Genomic DNA, 23,065 nt, shown 5'->3' with positions numbered 1-23,065 from the left:
AATGGTGTCGTGGTGTAGTTGGTTATCACGTCAGTCTAACACACTGAAGGTCTCCGGTTCGAGTCCGGGCGACGCCATGTTTTACGATTTCTTTTGTTTATTTTTATTTCTCATTTGTTTAATCTAACGATCCTATTTTTCTATTAACATAAAAGGTTGAAACTACATGCATGACATGTTTTCTATACGTAAAAAAATTCATTTAAACCTTTCATAGACTTTTTTTATTACACGTTTAAGGTTAATAGAGCTCAATTCCTATAGTAGAATTCTAACATCAAGGGAGCGTACTGACTTTGGCTTAGCTCAACCAAGTAATTGACCTGTTGGCTTGGTTGGATGACTTGATTGATGTACGAACGACATGTGCCCTATGGCCCCTGCATATATCGTGTTTTATGATTGTATGACGTGTACTATGTTATATTATGTTTATGTTTATATATATATATTATGCTATGTTATCTGCTCTATGTATCAGGACATGTAAACTATGTTAATATGACTGATCTATGGTTATAAGACATTAGAAAGCTAGGTATGTAATCATGAAAAATATGGGAAGTAATATGCATATAGGTTTTATAGAAATGCTATGACATAAAAAGAATGAAGTTATGCCTTGAAACATAATCTTATGACATGATTTAAAGCTAGGATCTCATGTATTTCTGTATATCACGTGCATCGGGATACTTCTCCATTATGATTAGTACGAATGCATACATTATAATGTCATATTACAATATCATGCACACCATGATACTATGCGTACTTCTTTTCCTCCGTGACTTTTGACAGTATAAATGTGTGCTAGCTAAAGAGTAGGCTCAGGGGTTACGTATACGCCTGCCTGGTGGGTCCATGTGTGTTCATAGGCCGTGTGCAGAGAAGTACTACATATCCAATATTCGCCCGATTAGAAAGTAGAGTTCAAACTCATGAAATATTTTTATGAAAAAATAGGTTCCATCATGATTGGTTATGCATTTTCTAACCCCGACCGTAAGGTTACTTACCACCATGATTTCTTGTGTATGCATTTTTCAACCCCAACAGTAGGATTACTTACTAGTATTTATTAAAGTACTCAAGTCGGGTGTCACTCTTATTTTAAGGTGAATGTAAGATATCCCCCTACAGATGACGACAATGCTGAGGAGGCCATAGAACCGAACATTTCCATGTATACATAACATGTCATGCATGTAGTTGCAACCTTTTATGTTACTAGAAAAATAGGATCGTTAGATTAAACAAATGAGAAAAATAAAAATAAACAAAAGAAATCGTAAAACATGGCGTCGCCCGGACTCGAACCGGAGACCTTCAGTGTGTTAGACTGACGTGATAACCAACTACACCACGACACCATTATTGAACAGAAAGCAAATATAAACAATATTTATCTTTTTTCTTAAGAAAAACCCTATTAACTTATAACTCAATAATGGAATAAATAATCTCAAATAATAAGCTTAGTTTTATTTATGTCGAATTCTATTCAAAGTTTATTTATTTATTATTAATTAATAGATGATCTTTCTTTTTAAGGAAAATTAAACCTTTCCCGAATGTTTCTATGACAAATTTTTTAATCTTTTTCTTTTAATAAACAATGGTGCCGTGGTGTAGTAGGTTATCACGTCAGTCTAACACATTAAAGATCTCCCGTTCGAGTTTGGGCAAATATCATATCTAATTAGTCGTAATCATAAAAATAAACTCTAATTAGTCCTAACAATGGTGTCGTGGTGTAGTAGGTTATCATGTTAGTCTAACACATTAAAGATCTCCAGTTCGAGTTTGGGCGACGCCAATATTTTCAATTTGGTTTCTATTACATTATTCTAATTTTTATGCAAAATATCATATCTAATTAGTCAATTGTGTCTCAGATTCTCCTTGTGATATCCATGATCATATCGTGATATAATCTTAAGTTTTAGGATGTCATCAGTCATCATAGCTAACTCGAACATATTTATCGAGAATCACTCCATGTGTCATCATATCGTTGGGACATCCCAAACATACATCCATCCAAGCTCTATCAAGACATGAACCCTCTTGTTCCTTCTAAAGTCATTTATAGTTTCCGTACTGACATATATCAACCTCCAACACATGGGCAGAGCACAATGTCAACAAACCCATGATGGTCTAATATGCTCATCTCGCAATACTTGTCCACATTGTGATACAAGTATGTGCCAAAGAGTACTTCACTTAGGCCACAGGACCTAGAGGTGGTAGGATTCATATTTGGTTTGGTATTAGATATGATTTTGGATCATACAATCTCATGGAGCGTTTCTCGGGTGTCCAATCAACACCAAATTTAGAGAATATTCATATTTTATATACATAGACTTAACTACAAAGCTATATGCTCAAACCCATACTGAAACTCCAACTATTGAGGTTAAGGCTTAGGGCCATATCCGACCCTTATCAAGTTTGTTTGATATCGTTGCCTCTATCTTACTTATGCCTCAGCTTGGTTTGAATGCACTCTATTTGATGTGTTAGATAATACATTATCCTCAATAGCATCATGGCACTTGTCTGACTAATTAAACACTTATGTGCTCAATAGCATCATGGCACTTGTCTGACTAATTAAACAACACTTTTCTCTATGTGAGGATCATAACTCAACCTTCTCTATGTGAGGATCATAACTCAACCTTCTCTATGTGAGGATCATAACTCAACCTTCTCTATGTGAGGATCATAACTCAACCTTCTCTATGTGAGGATCATAACTCAACCTTCTCTATGTGAGGATCATAACTCAACCTTCTCTATGTGAGGATCATAACTCACTTTATTCATAGTATGATTGTAACATTCTCTCCCATTTTCAAACAACTTGTCTCCAATCTCCCATGTACACAGACCTGAAGATTTTGTCCGCACTAAACAAGTACATAGAGATCCTCGTGGGACCAAGGAGGAAGTCTCAATCGATCTTTTCTCTGACTCCAGGATCGGACCAAGGAGGAAGTCTCAATCGATCTTTTCTCTGACTCCAAGACCTGACCAAGGAGGAAGTCTCAATCGATCTTTTCTGACTCCAGGACCGGACCAAGGAGGAAGTCTCAATCGATCTTTTAGACTCCAGGACCAGACCAAGGAGGAAGTCTCAATCGATCTTTTAGACTCCAGGACCGGACCAAGGAGGAAGTCTCAATCAATCTTTTCTCTGACTCCAGGACCGGACCAAGGAGGAAGTCTCAATCGATCTTTTCTCTGGCTCCAGGACCGGACCAAGGAGGAAGTCTCAATCGATCTTTTCTCTGGCTCCAGGACCGGACCAAGGAGGAAGTCTCAATCGATCTTTTCTCTGGCTCCAGGACCGGACCAAGGAGGAAGTTTCCATCGATCTTTTCTCTGGCTCCAGGACCGGACCAAGGAGGAAGTTTCCATCGATCATTTCTAGGACTCCTTATCACACCGCAGAGATCTTTCCTATATAAGAGGACTCCCACTTGAATCTTTCCATTGTAAGATTACTACAAAATTAGGTTACCTGAATCGTCCACCTAAATACTTCCAAGCCAAAGGCTTTATTTTCTTCGTTGGTATGGGTATAAAAGATATTGAAACCCTAAATCTTCTTTCCCTTAATGTATTTTCATGTTAGTGTACATAATTTTCGACCATTTTCTTATGTCATATCTTCTCCAAGGTTTCATCCTCCATTGCATTCATCTTCATAGAGCTTATAAAACATATAAGCATAGACATAAATTCACCATCCAATACATCAAGAAATCAATTTTTCATTGGTTAGCATCAAATTTTCGTTCATTTAGTCAAAAAAAAAAATCTATGATGGTATAATCAATTACTAATGCTTAGTAGTAAAAAATCAAGCCACGATCATGTTTATGAGTCCAGTTCTGGATATTTATGACTAAATTCGGGCAAACAATTGCTTAAACGTTTTGATAAGTAAAAATTCTCTAAGCTGATAAAAAGGAAATATGGAGTAAATCCTGCAAAATAAAAAATTAGGCAAAGAACATATTTAAGGATGTTTTTCATTCGATAAATTCTGATAAACACCCAAAATGAAGAGTACTACTGTTTAATTCCTTTTACTAATGAACAAAGTAGCACCAGACGATTTTCAATCTTTTCAGAAACATCCAAAACCATTAAAAAGTACTTTAATTCATCAAAACGAAATCGACTAAAATCAGTTGTGGAAACTGATTCAGAATCTTCTGAAATGAAAAAATAAACCAAAATTCAAGAGTAGAACGAAGAACTAAGGCTATGTCCAGTAGGTAAATTTATTCAAAAAGTTAAGCGTTCAAATCGCACAATAATAATGAAACAAGGAACCATCAGATGCCAAAATTGATCCACAAGCTAAAAGCTATTCGGTCCGCATCATGGTTGCGTCTTCCGAAGAAGACGCCCATCATTTGGTTCCTTAACTTCATCTCCTAAACTTCCAAAATTAAAATCTAATTCCTCAAACATCAAATTCGACAACAGAACAAGAAGATGAAGGAAAGATTTGAACATAAAACAGAGAAAAAGAGAGAGTATCAAAGCGAAATTCAATTCACCACAGAAGAAGATAATGAAGGCAAGATTTGAACATAAACAGAGAAAAAGAAAGGATCAGAGAGAATACAGAGAAATAAGAGGCTCAGATCAATGGGTTTAGAGAAACTTATCATCACAGACTGATGTTAAACATCATCAGAGTGGTGCATGACAATCTCAAAGAATCCTCATTGCCAATACATTTCTTGTTACTCTAATTGACAAATCAAAAACTCCATAATCAAACACAGAACTCTCAAACGAAGAAGAAGAAGAAGATGATGATGATTCCCAGCGATACAATTGCTAAGGAAACCGGCTACTGTGATTATATAGGCGTTCGAAGCAGAAACCCTAATTTGATTTCCTCATTTTACTATTCAATGGCCGTATGGGGCTCCGGGTACGAAGCCACGGGCCTTGGCCTGGGCCTAGGCATGGGCCTGGGCCTAGGCATGGGCCTGGGGAATGGGCCTGTGAATGGGCCTGTGAATGGGCCTGGGCCTGGGCTTAGTCTGGCATAAAATGCTTGTTATTAAAGTTTTTTTTTTTCTCTTTAAATGTTATTCTCTCGACCCAATATGACTAATTTACCCTTAAGTTTCATTCCGCCATACATGTCGTACGCTCAAATGCGGTATCGCATCTCATTTCATCATCTACATATTAAAAATCGATCTATGAGCTAACTTTATACTTAGGACTATTGAGGTGCTGACGTGCAAATCCTCCCAGGTAATACAATACTATAATTCAGCTTCCAACTCAAGAGAAGCGATGCAATATTGGCACACTCGTGCCACCTGACACTATCCTCGAAAACTCATTTCCAAAGGTAGACCATAAAACACTCGTATTACAACACTTGCCTACACAGTAATACACACAAACATGAAAAATTGGTGAGGAGTCATATGTTAATTCAGAGGGTTCATTGGTGTCCAAATTTGGCAAGTTTACTTCTCTCACTTATACAAACTTAGCTCTAGATTCACTTGTCAAATCTCACAGATGAAACTCGAACTTTTGAGGTTATGGCCCGAGACTCGATCTGACCTCCGGTAAGCATGTCTCTAATACCATTGATGACATTAGTGTGTATTCTTGCTTGTGATTTAGCTTCTCTTCAATCGCATCATGATATTTATTTTTCTCCATCCTCATGAGGCACGTCAGGGAGCCACTCATATATCACCTTCTAATGTCGGTACATGATGATCACACAACTTATTATCTTTTTAGTACGGTTGTGACATCTGTACGCTTCCATCTCTTAATAGTCTTCTCACTAATTGATTTTCAACTTCAAGTCAATTGTTTCGTGATAACACAACGCCAGAAACGATTTCAGATCATTCCAACACACGAGAGTTACGTTTTAAACAAAGTGTAATAATTTATAAACGAGAAACTCGTAACTTACAACCCTTTCAACCTTTCATCAACGTGTCCACCACAACATATTGAAAAGTTCGAGCCAATTACAACATGTGTATGAAATTCATGATATTGATGGGGGTGTTAGACTACCACCACAAATGTCACTCAAGTGGTGTACCTCTCTCATAATTACTCTCACTTGATAGCCACCGAGTAGGGCAGGTCCCGTCTTTATCCCCATCACTTATTTTGCAAAATTCTCCATTTATTTTTGCTAGGATCGAGTTCTCTGCAATAATTTTTTCTTCTGTTTATTATTATTATTTTAAAATAATTATTTTAAAGTTTTCATTTTTCAATATAATTTTTTTAATTTACTAATAAATCAATATATTTCAACCCATCTCATTTCTAAAAAATTCAAATTTTAATATTACAATATAGTTTATAACGAATATTAATTATTTTTGTAATATAGCTAAAAATCATATATGTGTTGAAAATATATTTATATTAAACGAGGCAGGGACAAGACGAGACGAGGCAAGAAACTGGGCATGGGACATGGACGAGAATATAATCTTGTCTTTGGCCTCATTTATTAATAAGGAAAAAATGTTCCTCATTTCCCGTCTAAACGAGGAATCCCTCCCTGTTTCGGGCAGGTCCCTTCTAAGACCGCAACCCCACAGGTAAAATAGATATCTCCAATTTATATTATTATGTGTGTATACTTCTTATCTTTTTATCACTCTCGCGGCCTGCAGCGAAAGAGTGTTTTACCCCTAGATGTCCAGTCAACTGCTACGCCTCAACGCATTTCGGGGAGAACCAGCTAGCTCTGGGTTCGAGTGACATTTCACCCCTAACCACAACTCAACTGCTGATTCTTCAACATCAGTCAGTTCGGACCTCCACTTAGTTTCACCCAAGCTTCATCTTGGTCATGGATAGATCACCCAAGTTCGGGTCCATAAGCAGTGACAATTGCCCCATGAAGACTCGCTTTCGCTAAGGCTCCGGTGGGTTCCCTTAACCAAGCCACTACCTATGAGTCGCCGGCTCATTCTTCAATAGGCACGCGGTCAGAGTCTTGGTCTCCTCCTACTGCTTGGAAGCTTACGGTTTCATGTTCTATTTCACTCCCCGATGGGGGTTCTTTTCACCCTTCCCTCACGGTACTACTTCACTATCGGTCACCCAGGAGTATATGATCGAGACAGTTGAGCTATGTCCTTTCTTCCCAACCGAAAAGAAAAATTTAAAAGAATAGGTTAACCAAAATCACAATTCTAGTACTAAAATATTATAAATTTTACAACGTGTGCTTAATCCTAATACTCCTTTTTTATCATCTTTCTATTGAAAGATAACTTCTTTTGTCACAAGAGATGAACTCCTTGTTCTAACACATTACGTCAAGATTTCTTCTTCTAAACTTGAAACGGAATGAATTCCTAATCTTTCAGGAAAATAAACAAACTGTTTGCACAAAACCCGTGAAGAGTAATCCATAATTTGCTGCCTTGGCTGCTAGTTCTTGAGCAGATTTAGACTAAAAATACTGTAGAATTGGATAATTTCATGCCATTTATTGATTCACAGCTCCCAATGCTTCTTTTCTCACTCTCATCATTCATTTCTTACCTCTCAAGCCCCGCATGCACATAGCTTTGCCCCTCCCTCGCCCCCACTTCTTCCCACTTCACCCCTTTTTCTTTAAAGTGGGCAGAGATTCACGTGCTCATTCAAACAGAATTTGGTTTTCAAAACGCCAATAACTGCATTCTAATTTAAATTCCTTTGAAATCCGTTGAAGGAGGAAGAGGGGTTTGTTTATTTTTGTGGGAAACGGTGGATTTCTCAAATGGGTCTGTGGGGTTTTGATGGGGTTTTGCTTGTGCTTGGTTTTTTCTGGTTACTGAGTAGCGGCGGCGGCAGAGTTGAGGGTTTTCCTAGTGAAGATCTGGTGCTGCGGCTACCCGGTCAGCCGCCTGTTGGGTTCAAACAGTATGCTGGGTATGTCGATGTGGATGTCAAAAATGGGAGGAGTTTGTTCTACTATTTCGTTGAAGCAGAGCAGCAGCCAGAGATTAAACCTCTCACTCTATGGCTCAATGGAGGTTTCTGATCATTTTATGTTCTTAATTTCTTCAATCGATTCACATTTTGATCCATTTTTTGTTCTTCAAATCATGTAATGCTTGTTTTTGTTGACTGTTCATAGAGAATTTGTGGTTGAATCATTCTATTCAGGGCCTGGTTGTTCTTCTGTTGGTGGAGGCGCTTTCACAGAGTTGGGTCCTTTCTATCCCACTGGGGATGGAAGAGGCCTTAGGACAAACCCCATGTCTTGGAATAAAGGTATGAGAGATTTCATTATCAATTTAGTTTGAAATTTGAAGCAACTGAGTTTCATTTTGAATCATTTGAAGCTTCAAATCTTCTGTTTGTTGAATCTCCTGCTGGAGTTGGATGGTCATATTCAAACACAAGTTCAGATTATGACTGTGGAGATGCCTCTGCTGGTAAGGGAAATCGTTTACGTCGATGTCGGGTTTAGATGATTTAGGATGTTTGGTTCATAAGTTAAGAAGTTGAGTATAATTATCTGTTCGTCGCAGCCAGGGATATGCATATGTTTATGATGAATTGGTACGAGAAGTTTCCATTGTTCAAAGCTAGAGCGTTGTATCTTACGGGTGAAAGTTATGCAGGTTTGTTAAACATGAACGAGATCGAATTGTCTTTTTCGGTGATAAGCGAGTTTGATTATTGATACCTTAGTGTATAACTTGATTTCTTGAATCGATTCGCTCGTTGTCAGTTTGAGAGATTAGTAGTTCATTCTAGGGTTTGGACAACATTTGCTAGCGGTGGGGTTGGACTATTACAAATGGTATTAGAGCTAGACACTGGGCGGTCTGGGTCCCGAATGGAGGTGGATTGTGAGATCCCATATCGGTTGGAGAGGAGAACGAAACATTCTTTAGAAGGGTGTGGAAACTTCTCCATAACAGACACGTTTTAGAAACCCTGAGGGAGATTAGAGGGAATCAGATTCGGATCGAGAATTTCTCTTTCGTAGCTTAGTTTGGAAGAATGTCGGTTAATAGTTTCGCGTTTATTGCACAGGGCATTACATACCACAGTTGGCTATTGCTCTGTTGGATCATAATGAAAAGTCCAGTAGTTTCAAGTTCAATATCAAAGGAGTTGCTGTAAGAAGTATAGTAATTTGATAATACAGTTTGTTTTCTTTATACTTTTATTTACGGTTCAAATGGGTTTGTCGTTTTAGATCGGGAACCCTCTATTGAAACTCGATAGAGATGTTCCAGCATCATACGAGTTTTATTGGTCGCATGGGATGATTTCGGATGAAATCGGTCTAACCATCATGAACGAATGTGATTTCGAGGATTATACTTTTTCGAGTCCTCACAATGTGACACATTCGTGCAATGAAGCCATATCCATAGCGAACCACATTGTTGGCAATTACATAAACTATTACGACGTCATCCTCGACGTGTGCTATCCATCTATAGTGGAGCAAGAGCTACGGTTGAAGAAAATGGTATCGACTACATCTTCGTTCACTTTATTCTTCTATTTCGTTCTAGTTGAGTGCCTAAGTTTCGATCTAATCTTTTGCAGGCTACTAAAATAAGCTTGGGGGTCGACGTGTGCATGACCATGGAAAGACGATTCTACTTCAACCTTCCAGAGGTTCAGAAAGCGCTTCATGCTAACCGAACTAAATTACCTTACAGCTGGTCGATGTGCAGTTCGTAAGTGATACTGCGAAATAGTAGCTTTTATAAAAGCAAAACCGATCAATTTCGAATAGAAAAAGTACTCATTCTTTGTTAAATAGCAAGAGTTTTGCTCATGTTCAAGCACTATACATTGCTAAATCCATTTCAGGAACCTGACATTTTGTGAGCTTGATTGACAGTCTAATAAATTATAGCGACACGGATGGTAACATCGACATACTTCCATTGCTCAAACGGATAATCGAAAATCGAATTCCCGTTTGGGTTTTCAGGTAACTTAGTTTCGTATTAAAAAAATAGAAGCAAGAAACAGAGTAGTTATCTAGTTGATGTATTAGTTGACCTGATCTTCCATTGCAGTGGGGATCAAGATTCTGTCGTACCCTTGTTGGGATCTCGAACGCTCGTCCGTGAACTCGCTCATGATATGAAATTCAAGATCACGGTCCCATATGGGACTTGGTTCCACAAAGGGCAGGTACTTTCTGCATTCTAATGGTTTCATCAGTCTTTTGTTCTTCTGAATTTTGGTTCCATCTTAAGCCATGGCTGTTCATGGACAGGTCGGAGGTTGGGCGATCGAGTACGGAAATCTGTTGACGTTTGCGACCGTAAGAGGCGCTGCTCATATGGTACCTTACGCGCAGCCATCAAGAGCATTGCATCTGTTTAGTTCCTTTATTCGTGGCCGGAGACTGCCTAATTCAACTCGCCCGTCGATTGAAGATTAAACAAGTTTTCTACACAGATTACTCTTACTTCATATGCATCCTGGAAAATGGAAAAGAAGAAAATAAATTAACATTCAAGCCCACAAGTGTGGGGCAATTCATAATATGAATTATCTGATTTGTACCAGTTTCTTCTTATTGAGTTCTTTGAAAGTTGGGTTTGAATTAGCATGGAAAAAGATTTGATTATCTGGATTTCTCAGTTCAATACATTTATCTTAATTTAAGATGTGAGATCTAAGTGAGGAGAACGTGGAAGTTTTTTATAAAGGTGTGGAAACTTCTTCCTAACAGATACGTTTTAAAAACCTTGGAAAAACCTTGGAGAACGCTGAAGGAGAACAATATTTGCTAGTGGAGGGTTTGGATTATTACAAATGGTATCAGAGCCAAACATCGAGCGATGTGCTAGCAAGGAGGTTGAGCCCCAAAGGGGGTGGACACAAGACAGTATGCCAACAAGGACGTTGGGGATCGAAGGGGAGTGGATTGGGGGCTCCCACAGCGATCGAAGAAGGGAACAAGTGTCAGTGAGGACGCCGGCCTCAAAGGGGGGTAGGATTGTAAGATCTCTATCGATTGGGGAGAAGAACGAAATATTTTTTATAAGGGTGTGAAAACTTCTCCTAGTAGACGCGTTCTAAAAACTTTGAGGGAAACTCTGAAAGGGAAAGCCCAAAGAGGATAATATTTGGTAGCGGTGGATTTGGGCCGTTAGGGTTTAAGGTTTAGGGTTAGGGTTTAAGGTTTAGGGTTTATGAAAGTTAAGTTGCAAAGGGTTTATGAAAGTTAAGTTGAAAAGAAGAAAGAAAATGCAATTTTTTCACTTGCAAAAGTCTAGTAGATGACTTAATAACTAGGGCTACCCAATCCATGACTTGATCAACTAGGGCTACCTAATCTATGACTAGATCAACTAGGGCTACCCAATCCAAACCACAAACAGGTTCAGTTAAATCTTTAGACAATTGAAGATTTTGGTGCAGTTCATGGGTCGGAGATTTTTTTTAGTCAAATCAACTCGACCCATTCAAAAATAGAGTTTAGAATCCAACCCAACCCTCATTGGGATGTGAATCTTGTACGGGTTATTTGGGTCATCCAAAAAAAAAAAAAAAAAATTCAACCTCAAAAATTCAAAAAGAAAATCTAAATATAAAACTATTTTTGTTAATAAAAAGAAAATTTACCATCCAAATATACACTCATAGATCGTATCACTGAAACTTTAATTTTCCACTACAAATCAACAGTCTACAGAAGCATTTTTATCCGTCATTGTTGTAAACAAATGATTATTTATAGATAATAAGATCACCCCTACATGAATCTAAATCCATTTTTTCTAAGCATTTACTATTTACAGACTCATAAATAAGGAATTAATTAGAGACTTATTCTTTAGATCAAGAAGAAAATCTGCATATCATTCAAGTATCAAAGAAGATGACATTGAAAAGATTGTTACCTTAAAAGAGTGACTGATAGGCAGCTTAGTTCCTTTGGTTCTCCATTACCAATTGCACACCTTCTTCAGTTGATAAGTCATTAGTATGGATGACACCTAAGTCCTTGTGTTCGAGTTTGGCTCCTGAATCGTATACGAGCTGCCTCGTACGCTTCTTCCTGGCTCTATCCAGCTATATCCGGGCAACTTTTTCACTCCCTTCGATTTCATTTCCCTCCTTAAAGAGTCAGCTTGTTTCCAATTCTCTGATGCAGCGTATATGCTAGAGAGCAGCACATAGGGTGAAGAACTTTGTGGTTTCAGTTCCATAAGTTTCTCAGCCGCACGCCTCCCCCTAACTTCATCTCCATGCTTTCTGCAAGCTCCGAGCAAAGTCGACCAGAGCATCGGATCTGCTTTGCATCCGAGTCTGTTGATGAAATCCTCTGCTTCATTAAGGAAACCCCATCTCCCAAGAATGTCTACCATACATCCCAAATGATCAACTCTTGGCTGTAACCTGTAATGGCTAACCATCACGTCGAAGATCTTTCGGCCTTCGGACACTCTTCCAGCATGGCTACAGGCAGAAAGAACACCAAGGAACGTAACATCATCAGGCATGATAGATTGTTGCTCCATCTCCCTGAAAATTTCAAGTGCTTCTTCTGAATAGCCATTCTTTGCAAGTCCAACTATCATGGAGTTCCAAGAAACGACACTGTTTCTACAACGCATTTCATGAAAAACTTTAACAGAGCTTTCAACATCACCACATTTTGCATACATATCGATAAGAGAACTACAGGTGATTTCATCCATGTTAAAACCCGTATGGAAGATAAGGGAATGAATCTCTTGGCCGTTTTGTAGAGAAGACAATCCAGAGCATGCTCGAAGAACACTCGCAAACGTTGCTTGGTCCGGTAAGATATTCTCGGATCGCATATGTTGATAGAATAGCAAAGCCTTCTCATAGTGATTGTTTTGTGCACATCCTGAAATGAAAGCAGTCCATAAAACTAAACTTTTTGGATACTGCAACTCAGAGAAGAGTGTTTCCGAGTCGGAGAGTCTTTGGGAGTTCATATACATGCACAAGAGAGACACACACACCATTTCCCTACCTAATAGAAAACCCCACTTAATAACTTCACAGTGAACTTGCCTTCCTAGTTTCAGCAAAGATGCTCCATCACATCCATCTAAAAGCCCTGCAAATGTGACCTCCGTAGGTTTAAGTCCAACCATCTGCATCTCATGAAATAGATAAATAGCTTCCTCTAAATGGTTCATAGTGTAGCCAGCAATCAGAGCGTTTACTGAGACGACACTTCGAGAAGGCATAGAATAAAAGACATCCCGAGCTGCCGAAAGAACCCCGCACTTGACATACATGTCAATGAGGGAACTTCCAGCACAAATGCTTGTATCTAAACCAACTTTAACTAAGAGACAGTGACATTGTTGCCCTGGTTTCAACTCATGAACATTAGCACAAGCACTCACTATACTAGCTAAAGACACCTCATCTGGAAGAGCCCCATTGGAAACCATTCTTCGAAACATGATGAAAGCTTCATCATTATACTCTTCCTGAACATATCCTACAATTATTGCATTCCATGAAACATTGTCATGAATTTTCATCAACTCAAACTGTTTTCTTGCGTCCTTTAAAGCCCCAGATTTAGCATACATGTCTACCAACGCATTTGCAACAAACAGATTAGATATAAACTTGTTCTTGATCATAACATTATGAAGTTGACGACCGAAATCGAGATACTGCAAGGAGGCACATGCACTGAAAATACTAGTGAAGGTAAACTCATCAGGCTGAGGTCCATACCGTTTCATATATGAGAACAAATCCATCACTTCATGGGGTAGCCCGTTCTGCGCAAAACCTGCAAGCATAGCATTCCACAAGACAATATTTCTCTCTTCTAAAGAATTGAACACTTCATTCGCAGCATCCATTTTTTCACATTTGGCATACATATTCACCAATGCACTTCCTACATACACATTATCATTTAACCCTTCCTTAATCACCTGAGCATGAACCATTAAGCCATAATTCAGCATCGATAAACTAGCAATTGCACTCAAAACACTTCCTATAGTAGATCTAGTGGCTTTTAGGCCAGTTCTCTTCAATTCAAGAAAAAACGAAATAGCTTCCAATGCAAATCCTCTCTTTGCATGCCCTGAAATCATCACATTCCAAGCTACAATATTAGGATTGGGCAACTGGGCAAACAACTTACGAGCATCACCAAGCCTATCTAAAGCAACATAAGCATTTATAACAGTTACAAGCGCTATCTGATCAGGTACAAGTCCAACTGTCTGCATTCTATCAAACACCTTGACTGCCTCCTCAGGTAAACCATCTTGGACATACCCAGCAATCAAGGCTGTCCATGAAACAGTATCCATATTAAGTGCCCCATCAAACACCAACCGAGCATCTCTTAAATCATGGCATTTGGCATACATATCAATTAGCCCACCTTGACAAAAAGAACTAAACCCAAGCCCCATCTTAAGAACACTACAATGCACTTGTCTACCATAGTTAACATCCAGCAACCTAGAACAAGCAGATAATACCATCGCAAACGTGAACTCATTAGGCCGAACCCCATCATTCCACATAGACACAAAAGATTCAACAACAGTTGCAAATAACCCATGCTTAGAGTACATAGAAAGCACTGAATTCCAGGAAAATACATCCTTCTTCTCCAGCCGGGAAAATAGCTTCTGAGCATAATCCACATTGCCGCATTTGACATAGAGGTCAACAATTGCATTGCCCAGTAACCCATTGAGCCCAACTCCAATCTTCAAACTCTTCGAATGAATGACCTTCGATGTTCTCAATGCTCGAAGAACTGGTTCAGGCTTTTCATCGAACAGGTTGTGGGCTTTGATTCGCCTGCAGTGATGCAAGCAAAGTTGCAGAAGTTCTGAATGGGGATTGTGATCTTCGGTTAAAACTTGGTTCGAAATGTAATCTGGAGTGGAATAGGAGGCGATTCTGGCAACATGGGGTGGATTTAAGAAGGATGGAAGCCGGGAAGAACATGTGAAGGAGTTGAGACGCATCGACTTCATACGGCTTCCACATGACTTGGACTCAATAAGTCCGCTCCTCTTTCTCTAGGTTATAAAAAGGAGATATTTCACATTTTAAATTGTGAAATTATTTAATTTCACATTTTATTTTATTTAATTATAAGCATATTTTTTAAACATTTTTTTGTAGGTAACCCGTTCCATTCCCTGTTATGCGATATTTGAGAAGAATTCTTAGATGTTCTAATACTAGCAAGTGCATCTTATGCAGTCATCGATTCTCTCGAGAGGTCACAATTACCGCGAGCAAAATTAAAGCCTCATACCAATGGAGTTAGTATTCCTCACTTATAAACCCATGATCATTCCCCTAAATTAGTCAATGTGGGACTTCCATCATCCAACACCTCTCCTCGAACAAAGTGCACCTCCCCTTAATCGAGGCTCGACCCCTTTGGAGTCTTACTCATTTTTTACTGCCTTCGAGGAGGGGCTTGGCTCCTTTCCTTTAGAAGCCCTAAGTTTAGGGCATGGCTCTGATACCATGTTAGACGGGGGCTTGGCTCCTTTCCTTTAGAAGCCCTAAGTTTAGGGCATGGCTCTGATACCATCGAACACGACTCTCCACAATGATATGATATTGTCCACTTTGAACATAAGCTCTCATAGCTTTGCTTTAGGCCTCATACCAATGGAGTTAGTAATTCTTTTAAAAATTTTAATTTTGGGTTTAATATATATATTTTTTTAATTTTAAATTTATGTATCTACTAAATAAGAATTTTGAATTTAATGATTTTATTAAACTAAAATTTTATTACATCTTTAGAGCAGTTATTATTTTTTAAAAAATGTAACTAAAAAATAATAGTTTATGACTTATCCACTTGTTACTATTTTTTAGAAAAAATGGATTAAAATAAACATAAATTAATATTAATTTATTAAAAAGGTGAGGAGAGAGAAACATAAAATTAGTACCAATTCCGTGTGGGGTCCGCCTACGTCACAAATTTTAGAAATACAATTACTTTTTATTTTTAAATAATAAAAATAAATAATTATTTAAAAAATAGAAACCACAGATTGGCGTTATCCCTCAATAATTATAATACCTAATAAGCTTCCCCGAACACAAATTGTATTAGTTAGTTTCCTTTTCTACAATACAAATTGAGTTCCGTTGAATTTTTTAAAAATTAAAAATTTAAATATATTTGTAATATATATTTTTTTGAATTTCATAAAGGGGTTTGGCGGGTAGATAGAGAGTACCTAAGGTTTGGCGGGTAGGTAAAGAACACCTATGGATACGAGACAACTCTCTCTATCAATACCTAAGGGTCGTTGTTCCTCAATAGCTTAGTAGTAGAAGTCGACTGTTAGCTTGGTTTTTTGGGGTGATAGTGTAAAACTTTTCGTGCCAATTCCTTTCATTTAATATCCCTGTGGTGTCATTGAGATAAGAGATGTTTCTAGTCTATCTGTTTCTATTGAAGAGGGGAGGAGATTCTCGAACGAAGAAAAGGATCCAATGAATTGAACGAAGGGTGTCATTCTATCTCATCGTATCAAATTCTATTCTGCGATATTTGAGAATTACCATCAATACCTCAGCGTACGTCTTAGTAGGACTCATTTCAATAGGTGTTTGTTTGGTTCACAATTACGGAACGAGGAACAGATACCAAATTCATTAACAAATTCATTAAATGGACTCAGTTGTTCCTATTATTATTTATTTAATTGCAAGGATTTGATTTAAAAAAGAGTGGTCCATGTAATTTAGTATTATTATTATTACTATATATATATACTATAAATATAAAAAGAAAGGTACAGAAACGATATGAAAAATCAAAAATGAACTTTCTATTTATTTATTTATATTAATAACATCGATGCAATCCCTGGATGAACTCGATGAACACGAAGAACACCCAGAAACATAAAACAACAACGAAAACAAAAAGGAAACGGAGAGAAATCCTCCAGTTTGAGTCATAATCTTTATTCCAAAATGTAAAACTAACCCCAGAATTTGTTAAATCAGTCTCCCATGCGAATGATGCATCGAATGGACTCCCCTTTCAGCATGTAATCAAACGCCTTGTTGATCTCAGAGAACGGCACTGAATGAGTTATGAATTTCTCCAATTCCATCTCCTAATCAAGAACAAACAATAAGAAAAAGGCCTCAGAAATCAAATTCCTTCAATGGGGTTTGAACATTTTGAGGATTTTTCATTACCTTTTTCATGTACTTCTCGACGACCCCGGGAATGTCGGATCGAGGCTTGTAGTTACCGAAGAACGTACCCTTTAGAGTTCTTTCGTTGAGGAAATTCATAGGATGAGTTTTGAATGCGTCGTCTTTGTTTGGGACTCCCACTAGTACTGCAACACCCCACCCCTGTTTTCAAAACAAAATCAATAATGAGTGTTCGTCGTTTAGAAGCACTTAGAATGTCATTTCAAATTGATGCTTAATTACATCGTGAACGCATTCGAATGCCGAGATCATTGCTTGGATGCTTCCGGTGCATTCGACGCTTCGGTCAACTCCTCCGTTCGTCATCTCGGCTATCACCTCTTGAACTGGCTTGCTGTGATCCTTTGGGTTAACAAATTCATTGCAACCAAATTTCTTTGCTGCAAAGATCAAACAAATCAATACTATGGTACATGATAATTCATCCAAAACAAGTAATTTGACTGCACCTTCTTCGAATCGAGCCGGGTTCAAATCAACACCAATGATCTTAGATGCCCCGGAAACTCTTGCCCCTTCAGCAGCCTAAGATTGAAAAACAGTGTCATTATGGGGATAATAGAAACGAGAATCTGCGAGTGAAGAACAGATATGAACTTACAGCAAGCCCAACAGCTCCAAGGCCAAAGATAGCAACAGATTGACCCTTTTTAGGCTTTGCAACATTCACAGTGGCACCAAAGCCTTCATTCACAATCACAAACAAATTCATTCAATATCAGCTAATGAAAACAAGAATCTACCAAACATTATACAAAGAAATGCTCAAAACCTGTGGAAATTCCGCAGCTAAGAACGCAGACTTTGTCGAGAGGAGCAGCAGGATTGATCTTAGCCAAACAGCCAAAATGAATAACAGTGTATTCACTAAAAGTGGAGGTTCCAACGAAATGATGAATTGGTTGTCCATTTTTGGAGAATCTGGTCTTGCCATCACTGATCATAACACCACGATCAGTATTGATTCGAAGAAGATCGCACATATTGCTCTCTTCTGATTTACAATGACGACAATCGCCACATTCACCAGTGAAAACAGGAAGAACATGATCTCCTGGTTGAAGATCTTTCACGCCTTCTCCAACACTCTCAACAACACTAATCAAACAGATCCAAAAACCAAAAAATCAATATCACAAACAAAATGATTCAGAATCAGAATCAAAATCAGAACAATCAATCCACTACTTACCCTCCAGCTTCATGTCCAAAAATGCGAGGAAACAAAGGAGTTTGGCCCTACAAAACGCAAACAAAATCAAAAACCTAACCGATGTGATACATTCCTTCATCATTGATTACAAATTTACCTTCGCTTCCCAGAAATAAACATCGGTGTGACAAAGAGCTGTGAAAAGGATCTTCACTCTAACTTCATTAGCTTGCGGCGGCGCCACTTCCACTTCCTCAATCACTAGTGGCTTTCCAGCCTCCCAAGCCACAGCAGCTACAACAAAACAAAGATCCAAACATCCAAATCAACTCCAAACACAAACACGAATCCCTAAACTTAGACTATATTGATCGAATCCCAATATCCGTACCAAATTTCACGAATACCGAAATGAAATGTTACAATTACCTTTGCATTTGATGACCTGACCGGCAGTGCTAGACATAGTTGATTATAGTAGAAGAGAGATCTGTAGAAAGAAAGCTTTGATGAACTGAAAAGGATTTGATGCGAATGGTGATGAGAAATGAAGAACTAAGGGAGAGTATTTATAGTGATTAATTATTTTGGTTTTGGATTTTCGAAAAATATAAACCGTGGTTTTCGGCGGTAATACCATTTCCGGTAATACTATTTCCTGGTTTTCTGGGTGCGCCTCAGGTTCTTAGGTGTGCCACGTGGGCAAAGGCGACCATTATCCATAAACTAAAACCCAACTTGCCCGCCTCGCCACTATTTAATTTTAATTACCAAAATAATTATGTTTTTAATTTAAAATTATAAATTACTAATTTAATTTTCGTTATTATAATTTTTAAATTAAATTAATAAAAATAATTTCTTATCTTAAATGTAAATGATTAATATATTAAAATAAAAAATATTCATGATATTTTAAAAGTTTTATTGATATTTAAAAAAAATTTAAAACGTTAAAAACATCTTAATTTTTTTTTAATTTTTTAAAATACCGTTACTAATAAAAGTAAAATTAATATTTTTTTTTATATTTTTAAAAATAGCTTAGAGATGATGTATGACGTGTAGATAAATACTTTCTATCTATATAACGATGGTAATAAATTTTTTAATTTTTTTTATATAAATATTAGGATTTTTAATGCTAAGGTAATAATTTGATTTTAATTATTATATTTTTAGATTAAATTGATAAAAATAATTAAAATACCGTTATTAATAAAAGTAAAATTAATATATATATATATATATATATTAAAAAAAACAGCTTAGAGATAATGTATGATGTGTAGATAGACACGTGACGTGTAGACAGATACTTTCTACTTTCAACGGTTCCAATAAAATTTAAAAACAATTTTACCCGTTAATATTGTTAGATGAGACTCTCCACAATTCTTATGGCTTTACTTTGGATTTTCCCAAAATGCCTCATACTAATGGAGAGAGTATTCTTTGATTATAAACCCATGATCATTCTCTAAATCAGCCGATGTGGGACTTTCATTATCCAACAAATATTTTGTTCGAAAAATAGGCTTAAATTTTCAAAAGTGCTGAAAAAATCATGTTCGAAATGAGTAATTGTGTGATGTCCCACATTGGTTGCGAGGAGAACAAACCATCATTTATAAGAGTGTGGAAACCTTCACCTAGTAGACGCGTTTTAAAGCGGAAAGCCCGAAAGGGAAAGCCTAAAAAAGACAATATCCCTCTAGCGGTGGATTTGGGTCGTTACAAATCGTGTCTTTTAAATCACGTGAACGTGAATTTGACGTAGATAGTTGACATAAGGATAGAAGGTCCATTCGAAAGGGGACAATTGAGGAAGGAACAAAGAAATTGGAGACCTTTTGAAAGCTATATATTTTGGAATTACACATCATTTTCAACCCAATGGTTTTGGACAATAAATTTCATTTGATATAATTTTATATATATATATATATATATATATATATAGCCACTTGCCAGGAAAATTTAAGGTTTTAAATTAATAGCTAGTTGAAAAAAAAAAACGTCCATATGGAAGAGTCGAGTACAAAGATAATATGGTCAAAATCCTTAGGTTCGATAAACACATCTAAAGGTTTGAAGAAACAACCTGAACCAACGGACTGTGTTGTATTTAAAAAATGTTTTAATTTGACTGAATTCAACCCACAAACACCTCTACTATTATCGTAATAAATACGAGTTTTTTTTTATAATAAAATTGAATTAAACATTTAATAGATCCAAAAAAAATTTAAAAGAAATAAAAATTTGAGGGATAAAATTATAAATAAGCCAAAAAAATTAATATATAATAAATTCAATGGAAATATGAATATTATTCCTTTAATTAAATGTTGAAACGAGAAATTAAGTGAAATTAGAAATAAAAATATATTGATGTTGTTTGTTTGTATTATCAAAAGTATAATAATTACTAGAATAATATTTTAATATTTCTTGCTAATTTAAAATGCATAAAATAAATAGCATCTTAATATAATTTTGAATTAAAATAATAATATTTAATACTAAATTTTAAATTTAAGAAAGTGTATTACTATTTTTATTTCGTAATAATATTTATTTTAACAATTAATTTTATTTTGATAAATAATAACTAATTAAAACAAATAAATGATAAATAATACCCTATTTATTTATTTTAACCATATAATCGATATTAGGTAGTAACAATTAAATGTAAATTTTCGTATATCGTAACAAAATTATATCAACTTAAAAATTTATATAGTTTTTATTCGAAGAAAATCTTATGTTTTAATAAATTAAATAATAAACCATGTATAAATAAAATTTAATATTAAAATAATATATATATATATATATAATTTTTTTAAAATAGAATAAAATTTATTAATAGTATAAATATTTTAGAGTAAAATTGTAAATAATAATAATATAAAGGTTGTGGGTCTTATCATGGGAGGAAAAAAAAAAACAATTAATGATAAAGTAGACAAATGATGTGTTTAGTAATAATGATTCTTATATTCGGTGGTTCTCGACGTCACTCGTCATCCACCTTTGATTTAAGATATTATTCATATCTTATTCATTGAACTATGTTCAAATTGGTCAAATCTATAGATTTCATTTCGCAAATTTTTATTCTCTTGATCTTTGTCGATAGGACTCGAATCTTTGAATTGCAGTATTGGTCGAGAGAAAAGTTGAATATTTGTCGTGTATGCTAGTGAGATTCAACTATTTAAGCGAATATGATTACACATCGATTCAGTATAACATCACGATTTAACGATGGTTACGTGTCTAAATTGTTGTTTATAACGAGATTCGCTTATAGGCAAGGCTGACTAATTTATTAACGAGATTCGACCATGATTATGTGTGCCTTATGCACGGAACTATGTTTGAATTGGTCAAATTTATAAATTTTGTTTCTCAATAATTTGATCGAGCTTATCGGAGAAGTCAAAATAATTTAGTTATTTACAAAAATATACATCGAAATTAATATATTTATAAAATTAAAATATAAATATTCAACATTGATATTTTAATCTTATGCTATAAACAAGTTGAGATGGCCGAGTTGGTCTAAGGCGCCAGATTAAGGTTCTGGTCCGAAAGGGCGTGGGTTCAAATCCCACTCTCAACAACCTTTTAATTTTTTTGCTTAGCCGAATATGGTGGGAATTATTAGGGGAAGAAAATTATGTTGAGAATTGACAGTATCAAAGTTGAGATGGCCGAGTTGGTCTAAGGCGCCAGATTAAGGTTCTGGTCCGAAAGGGCGTGGGTTCAAATCCCACTCTCAACAATCGTTATATTTTCTTTTATTTTTTCTTTTGCTTGGCCGAATATGGCGGGAACCGCTGACCGGTCAAAAGCCACATCCTCCACAGACTGTGACCGTTTGGAATTATTCGCAAAAATCAATTTTCTATTTTAAATACTAAATGAAAAGTCTTTTTTTCTTCTTTTTTTTTAATGAAAAATATAATAAAAACATTTTGAAATATGTTTTTCAAATAATAAATTTTTTGTTTAATCTTAAATATAAAAAATCTCTATTTATCAAAAAAAAAAAAAAAAAAAAAAAAAAAAAAAAAAAAAACTCTTGTGAAAGTAGATTTGGTAGTTAAAAGTTATCATATTTTTAATTTAATTGATTTAAGTTTAAAATATATTATCACAATAGGATATTTTATTTTTAAAATTACTCGGTGAGCGATAGACTTACCAAGTCTGTACACTTCTTGTGAGGAGAGGATGTCTATACGGTAGACAATCAGATATAATTAGATATGAAGGATATTGTTGGACTACATAGAGTGCCAGTATCAACAGTGTCAATTTGGGACTTACACTTCACATCCAACAGCTAGTTGAGACTACAAGTTGTTCCTCATGGAATTCACCTACCGTAGTAGTTTTCAAGCAATCATTGACATGGTATTGTTCAAGGCTTTATATGGATAACGATGCAAGTCTCTAGTGCATTGGGACGAAGTGGGTGAACACGAGCTGTTAATATTAAATAACTATATATAGTAGATGGTTAAATCGAGTAAAGCTATATATAGTAAATAACTATATATAGTAGATGGTTAAATCTGGTAAAGTTATATATAGTAAATTGAACTATATATATATATATATCCGGTC

At 36.1% G+C, this 23,065-nt stretch overlaps 3 protein-coding genes and 5 non-coding genes across 10 annotated transcripts; 4 read left to right on the top strand and 4 right to left on the bottom strand.

Moving 5' to 3' along the window:
• Positions 1 to 3: 3 nt before the first annotated feature.
• On the top strand, positions 4 to 77 carry TRNAV-AAC (transfer RNA valine (anticodon AAC)). The gene has a single exon. It is a non-coding gene; the product is annotated as a tRNA-Val (tRNA).
• A 1,222-nt stretch (positions 78 to 1,299) lies between these two features.
• TRNAV-AAC (transfer RNA valine (anticodon AAC)) lies at positions 1,300 to 1,373 on the bottom strand. The gene has a single exon. It is a non-coding gene; the product is annotated as a tRNA-Val (tRNA).
• A 3,292-nt stretch (positions 1,374 to 4,665) lies between these two features.
• Positions 4,666 to 4,763, bottom strand: LOC111797780 (small nucleolar RNA Z221/R21b). Its single transcript, XR_002815606.1, has one exon. It is a non-coding gene; the product is annotated as a small nucleolar RNA Z221/R21b (small nucleolar RNA).
• Positions 4,764 to 7,575: 2,812 nt separating this feature from the next.
• LOC111797530 (serine carboxypeptidase-like 42) lies at positions 7,576 to 10,654 on the top strand. Of its 2 annotated transcripts, none has more exons than XM_023680553.2 (10): positions 7,576 to 8,069; positions 8,203 to 8,310; positions 8,382 to 8,474; positions 8,571 to 8,663; positions 9,082 to 9,167; positions 9,248 to 9,526; positions 9,607 to 9,740; positions 9,908 to 10,000; positions 10,089 to 10,206; positions 10,292 to 10,654. In XM_023680553.2, exons 1-10 carry the CDS (start codon positions 7,814 to 7,816, stop codon positions 10,457 to 10,459), a joined length of 1,428 nt encoding a protein of 475 aa, XP_023536321.1. In that variant the 5' UTR covers positions 7,576 to 7,813; the 3' UTR covers positions 10,460 to 10,654. The 2 variants fall into 2 exon arrangements, with proteins under 2 accessions (XP_023536321.1, XP_086980965.1); XM_087124839.1 differs by having other exon boundaries at positions 7,907 to 8,069; positions 8,174 to 8,310.
• A 1,292-nt stretch (positions 10,655 to 11,946) lies between these two features.
• Positions 11,947 to 15,096, bottom strand: LOC111796516 (Pentatricopeptide repeat (PPR) superfamily protein). Its single transcript, XM_023679167.2, has one exon. It carries the CDS (start codon positions 15,030 to 15,032, stop codon positions 12,024 to 12,026), a length of 3,009 nt encoding a protein of 1,002 aa, XP_023534935.1. The 5' UTR covers positions 15,033 to 15,096; the 3' UTR covers positions 11,947 to 12,023.
• Positions 15,097 to 16,843: 1,747 nt separating this feature from the next.
• Positions 16,844 to 18,989, bottom strand: ADH1 (alcohol dehydrogenase 1). Of its 2 annotated transcripts, XM_023679134.2 has the most exons (9): positions 18,848 to 18,989; positions 18,576 to 18,712; positions 18,458 to 18,504; positions 18,038 to 18,363; positions 17,867 to 17,949; positions 17,715 to 17,790; positions 17,488 to 17,645; positions 17,245 to 17,406; positions 16,844 to 17,159 (listed from the first exon to the last, which is right to left on the bottom strand). In XM_023679134.2, the coding sequence occupies exons 1-9, from the start codon at positions 18,882 to 18,884 to the stop codon at positions 17,043 to 17,045; spliced, it is 1,143 nt and encodes a 380-aa protein (XP_023534902.1). In that variant the 5' UTR covers positions 18,885 to 18,989; the 3' UTR covers positions 16,844 to 17,042. The 2 variants fall into 2 exon arrangements, with proteins under 2 accessions (XP_023534902.1, XP_086981071.1); XM_087124945.1 differs by having other exon boundaries at positions 17,488 to 17,790.
• A 2,985-nt stretch (positions 18,990 to 21,974) lies between these two features.
• Positions 21,975 to 22,055, top strand: TRNAL-AAG (transfer RNA leucine (anticodon AAG)). Its single transcript has one exon. It is a non-coding gene; the product is annotated as a tRNA-Leu (tRNA).
• Positions 22,056 to 22,136: 81 nt separating this feature from the next.
• TRNAL-AAG (transfer RNA leucine (anticodon AAG)) lies at positions 22,137 to 22,217 on the top strand. The gene has a single exon. It is a non-coding gene; the product is annotated as a tRNA-Leu (tRNA).
• The last annotated feature ends 848 nt before the right edge of the window (positions 22,218 to 23,065 follow it).

Source organism: Cucurbita pepo, chromosome 6, assembly GCF_057944985.1.
Source record: "Cucurbita pepo subsp. pepo isolate OVF chromosome 6, ASM5794498v1, whole genome shotgun sequence".
In the NCBI taxonomy this organism is placed as follows: domain Eukaryota; kingdom Viridiplantae; phylum Streptophyta; class Magnoliopsida; order Cucurbitales; family Cucurbitaceae; genus Cucurbita; species Cucurbita pepo.
The sequence above is the reverse complement of the archived record's forward strand: the minus strand, read 5'-3'. Positions and strand labels throughout refer to the sequence as shown.